Source organism: Dipodomys ordii, unplaced genomic scaffold (genome assembly GCF_000151885.1).
Source record: "Dipodomys ordii isolate 6190 unplaced genomic scaffold, Dord_2.0 Scaffold1, whole genome shotgun sequence".
NCBI lineage: Eukaryota > Metazoa > Chordata > Mammalia > Rodentia > Heteromyidae > Dipodomys > Dipodomys ordii.
Genome location: NW_012267217.1, coordinates 44674687 through 44680655, shown reverse-complemented (window position 1 = coordinate 44680655; position 5969 = coordinate 44674687). Strand labels below are relative to the sequence as shown.

At 39.0% G+C, this 5969-nt stretch overlaps 1 protein-coding gene across 1 annotated transcript in view; it reads right to left on the bottom strand.

Annotated features, from left to right (window-relative positions):
- Positions 1–5581: 5581 nt before the first annotated feature.
- The window catches only part of LOC105986074 (gamma-crystallin E), a 54685-nt gene continuing 54297 nt past the window's right edge, over positions 5582–5969 (bottom strand). Inside the window, exon 5 of the mRNA XM_013016855.1 lies at positions 5582–5919. Within this exon, the coding sequence (XP_012872309.1) occupies positions 5647–5919 (273 nt within the window). The 3' untranslated portion in view covers positions 5582–5646. The remainder of the gene's footprint in view (positions 5920–5969) is intronic.

Genomic DNA, 5969 nt, shown 5'->3' with positions numbered 1-5969 from the left:
ATGAGAAGACTATGTGTATATAGAATAAGGAACATATGATATATTTCTCCTTTCATACCGAGTGTTCTAAAAGTAATTGCGTACCCTGGGAATTCCTAAGGAAATAGTCTAAAAAATATTACACAGCCTTCATTTTCACCAACTTTATAAGCACAAAGTAGTAAATAAAGTTTAAAATCTGCAGGAAAATCTGTTCTCCTTTCTATGTTCTCCCTTTTTCTCTAAATGATTGCCATGTAGTTAATTTGTCTATAATCTGATATAAATGTTTAAGTGACCATCACCAGTATAAAATACGCATATAAAACATTTATTGTATTATAGTCCTTGGTAAATGCATAGTATTTGAAAGGTTGACCTATTATCAAAGTGCATTAGTTATGAATCAAGTATTTCAGCTTGGCCTTTGTTTAATTGATAAACATTACCTGCAGCTCCTCAATTGGTTTGTGCAGGGCAAAGAGCTTTATGAAACTAATATTTATGAAACTAATATTATTTGTAACTCTTACTAAACAAGGCATATTTCTCAAGCGCTGCAAACAACTTATCAGCTCATCATTTTGGGTCCTTTATCAAGTTCTGTCTTCTGCATCTTGGGGAAAATCTTCCATCACACAGACTGACAGTTTCTCTCTCTATGGCTGCAAAAGTGGCAGAATAAAAATAATTGCATGTTCAGAGTAAATATTCTAGAAATGTTTTGCCGGCCCTTTTCTGTTAAAAAAAGCTACACACAACCATGTCAACTGAATTTTGAAAATTGGTATCTGGAATTTATTTTTTCCCCCTAAAAAAAACCAAAAAACTACTGTTTTTGATATGTTTTTCACTTTGTCTTTAATTTGGTTCACCAGTCACAGCATGCAATGTTCAAGATCTCTGTTAGACTTGTTAATAAATAGTTTATAGATTGCCTAAATTCCTTATGTTTTGGGTTTTCAAATTCCATACAAAGCTACTCTCATGCACCATTTGACAAACATTTTCCAATGTCAGTAAACATTCAGAGTTTCTATCAGGAAGGGACTATCTCTTCCTTTGAATTTCCTTGTAACTGAAATGCTGTTGTGTCATTAGATCCTATTGGAATAAGAACTTATTCTTGTGTTCTAACAAAACCTACAGATGTGTCAAGATGATTGATAAGGCAGGCAGCCTCCCAGGTCCCTTTAAAAATAAATTACCTTCCATCTTGTCCGAAAGCAAAATAGGAAGGACCATGAGGAGGATAGAGTGGAGATAAAACAAAACACGAATAGAGAAAAGATACCAGAAGTATTTTCTACTCCCTTCTGTGGGAGTGTAAGCTGGAGGTCAAGTAGGGCCAGGAAGTAATAGAAATAATAAGAGAGCCTAACTTCTGATGGATGAGCAGGCACTTCCTTCCTGTCTGTAGCTGCCTGGATTTCCAGGATTCTATTTAAATTTCAGGCTAAAGTATCTTGAACCAAAAATATTATTTTATTGTAAAGATGCTGTACAGAGGAGTGACAGTTACATGAGTAAGGTAATGAGTACATTACTTGTCGATCATTGGATCATTGTTACCCCTTCCCTTCCTTGTTGTTGTCCTACTATACCTTCCCTCCCCCACATTCCCCCCCCCCAAGTTGTCAAATTTGTTTCCAATATACTGTCCTGTGGGTATCCTTGTTGCAATGGGTCATCCTCTGTCCTTGTTTCAGCATTTTGTTATTCCCCTTCCTCTCCCCAGATTAGATATATACAAGATGCAAGGTACCAAAATCAAGTACAGTGACAACAGCGGATATACCATAGGGGAAGAACATACAAGAGAAACAACAACAAAAAAATAAAATCACATGGTACATTTAAAATAATAACAATAAAGACAGACCTCTCGTGTCCATATCTTGGGGTTCATTACTAATTATTGCAAATAAGGGAAACCATGGGACCTAAATTTCTTTGGGACTGGCTTACTTCACTTAATATGATTGTTTTCCAAGTCTTTCCATTTCCTAACAAATGGGGCAATGTTGTTCTTTCAAATGGAACATTTTCTTGATTCACTCATCTATTGAGGGGCATCTGGGTTGCTTCCATATCTTAGCTATGGTGAATATTGTTGTAATAAACATAGGTGTGCTGGTAACTTTAGTATGGCCTTGTTTGTGATCATTTGGGTAAATGCCCAGAAGTGAGATTGCTGGGTCATAGGGGATCTCTATGTGGAATCTTTTGAGGAACCTCCATACTGCTTTCCAGAGTGGTTGGACAAGTTTACACTCCCACCAACAGTGCAGTAGGCTTCCCTTTTGGCCACATCCTTTCCAGCATCTGTTGTTATTATATTTCTTCATTGTAGCCATTCTGACTGAGAGGAGGTGGAATCACAATGTTGTTTTGATTTGCATTTCTTTTTTTTTCTGAATACTGTCATGGGGCCTGAATGCTGTTCCTCTACTCTTCAGCTCAAGGCTAGCGCTGTACCACTTGAGCCACTGAGCCACTTTTGATTTTCTGGAGATAAGAGTCTCAAGGACTTGGACTTTCCTGCCCCAGCTGGCTTTGACCATGATCCTCAGATCTCAGCCTTCTGAGTAGCTAGGATTACAGGCATGAGCCATTGCTGCCTTGGCTTGATTTGCATTTCTTTTATAGCCAGAGCAGTTGAGCATTTCTTCATGTGTCTATTGGCCATTCTTATTTCCTCTTCAGAGAAGTCTCTCTTTACATCTTTAGCCAACTTGTTGATGGGGTGGTTGTTTCTTTGAGGATTTGTTTTTGGAGGATTTAATTTTTTGAGTTCTAAGTATATTTTAGATATGAGGCCCTTGTCTGTTGTATGGCTAGTGAAGATCTTCTCCCAGACTGTGTGCTTTCTATTGATCTTGCTAGCTATGTCCTTTGCCATGCAGAAGCTCTGCAGTTTCATGCAACCCCATTTATCCAACCTTTCTTTGATTTGTTGTGTTTCTGGATCTTTATTAAGAAAATTTCGGCCTGTACCAAGGAGCCCTAGTGTTTCTCCTATTCCTTCTTGCAATGTTTTCAGGGTGTCTGCTTTTCCTTCAAGGTCTTTGATTCATTTGGAGTTGATTCTGGTACAGGGTAATAGATAAGGATCTAATTATAGCCTTCTACAGGTGTCACACCAAATTTTCCAGCATCGTTTACTGAAGAGACTGTCTTTTATCCCTTCTATTTTTTTGGCTCCCTTATTGAAGATTAGGTAGCTATAGGTCTGTGGGTTCATTTCTGGGTCTTCAGTTCTATTCCACTGGTCTATTATTGTGCCAATACCAAGCTGTTTTGATTCCTATGGCTTTGTAATAAGAGTTTGAAGTCTAAAAGAGGTTGAGGTTTTTTTCCTCTTTTCTTTTCTGAATACCAATTTCAGGTTTGTTTTTTTTTAAATTTTCACCTCTATAGCCTAGTCAGCACAGCTCAGTAAAAATACTTTATAAATGTACAAGTAAACACAAATGGGTTTGTATGCAAGTGTACACAAATATATTAACTTAAGTATATTGAGGGAAGAATTTGAATGCTGATTCCTTTAAAAAAAATAAACCTAGCCCACAGTCCAACAAAATAAATACCATCAAATTTGTGCTTGAAAGGTGGTAAGGGTTGCCAAAAGGAAATGACTGTAAAAAGGGAGGAGAAGAATGCAGCTATAATATTCAATACAAATCCTATGAAATTAAGAAAATTGAAAGGGGTTGGGTTGGGAGGGAAGGGAATGATGGAAGGGATAACATCAGTCAAGATCCATTATATTCATAAACTGATTTGTTGAGTGGTAATTCCTTTCTAGCCATCTAAAGAAAAAATATTTTTAACAAGGAAGGAAATACACTGAAGCTCATAAATGTAATCTCAAATGTTTTGGTAATCACATTTAAAAGAATTTAAAATTCAGGCAAAGTTAGCTTTAATGATAGGGTGTATTTAATGTAATGTGTTCAAATGATTAGTGTCTTAACAGTAAATTACATGAAAAGATATGAAGGAGACATTTGTGTTTTGCTTTTCAAATTCAGTGCCTGAGATCTGGTATGTATTTTCATTACCATTCAAGCTAGCCTCGTTCCAAGTGCTTGCTTAGTGGTGACAGGGTCCACTGATTACTGTATTTACCAAAGCAGTTCTCAAATGTCCTTAGAATATCTTCCAATATCTTGGAACATGTATTTGCACTAGATGTGCAAAATGTCAGTCATAAATTATCTATTTTATTCTTTTTTTCTTTTTTTGGTCAGCCGCGGGGCTTGAACTCTGGGCCTGGGCGCTGTCCCTCAGCTCTTCAGCTCAAAGCGAGCACTCTACCACTTGAGCTACAGCGCCACTTCCAGTTTTCTAGTGGTTTATTGGCCATAGGAGTCTCACGGTCTCTCCTGCCCCGGCTGGCTTTGAACCGCGATCCTCAGATCTCAGCCTCCTGAGTAGCTAGGATTACAGGCGTGAGCCACCAGCCCCCGGCTATTCCTTTTTTGTTTTTTAAGTTACTATTTTATTCCTCTAATGTTTGAAATTTTGGAATTCTTGCTCTGGATATTTTCTTTTTAGTATGAGATGATTTCAAGTGTTGTTTTGTTCTTAATCAAGGCCATCTGATTCACCATGAACTCATTTCACAAAAGGTTGCCATTTCACAATTAAGGCGAACTTCTAAGATGTGTTGCAATTTATCTCTGTCTACAAACTAAAGTACTTGTACTTAAAAAAAAAACACACAATTTGGTATAACCTAATACCTACTTAGGCTTCATCTTGTGAACTCCTGCCCGAAAAGACATATTACACTCCACTAAAAAAAGTATGACCTCATAAGTTTCTTTTTCCTTTCCTAGTGTCAGGATTACTAACACATGCTGATTCATGAACTCGGAGACAATATCTATTTGCCCATTCAATAATAGGCTTATGAGATTTGCAGTATTACATTTTTGTTTTCTTGATCATGTGCCTTTGTCTTTAGTCTTTTAAGATACACGTTTACTAGTGTTTACCAGTTCAGACTACTGAATGTGAACTTCCTCAACAAGATTTCTAAATCCATGCTCTGAACATATGGACTATTAATTAATTTCTTCATCCAGCCACCAAGTTTAGAAATTAGAGGTGTCATGATACAATTATGTAAATAAATGTGTCTCTTTGTCTTTTTCTATGTAATTTCACTTATTCATCCTCTATAAGGCAATACTTCCAGACCATTTAAGCTAAGAGTAAGAAGGAGGTGATTAGAGGTTTCACGTGTGAGTTTACAGAGCAGCTTTCTAGAAACAATTATTTGCAAAGCTATAGTCAGTGATATGTATATCTCTATTTATGTCTCTATCTATACACATCAGTTCATTTAATCTAAAATGGAACCTATGGAAAGAGCTTCATTATATCATTTTGACACATAAGGAAAATAAGGCACAGAAATGCTTCGCTTGGACCGTCATCTAAAGCTAGCAGGTGGACAGGACCCGGGCGGTCTCCCCCCAGAGACTCTTTCCACTGCGAAGTGTAAGAAAGTTCACATGTCTGTTCACAATTTCTCCTCCTATATGTGCTGAGCCCTGCCAAGGGGGCCGAAAGGAACAGAGGACTCCACGGGTGCATGAAACACACAGGGCATATTTTATTAGCTGCCAGACGGAGAAGACGGTAGGGGGAGGAGCTTCAATAGAAATCCATGACCCTGCGCAGAGAGCCCACCCTGGCATTCATGGCGCCCCAGTCGTGGTAGCGCCGGTACTCCCCGGGCCGCAGCAGGTACTGGCGGCCCCGGTAGTTGGGCATCTCGTAGAGGATCCAGTAGCCCTCCAGCACGTGGAAGGAGTGGAAGTCACCGAAGTGGAAGCGGTCCTGGAGAGAGGAGCAGTCCTCCGTGATCTCTACCATCTGGCCTCGGTGGTCCTCCCGCTCGTAGATGCGGATCCTGTGGGAGCTGGCCTGCGCCGGCCAGCGCGGGAGGGCGCGGCGTCAGCACGCAGGCCTCCCCC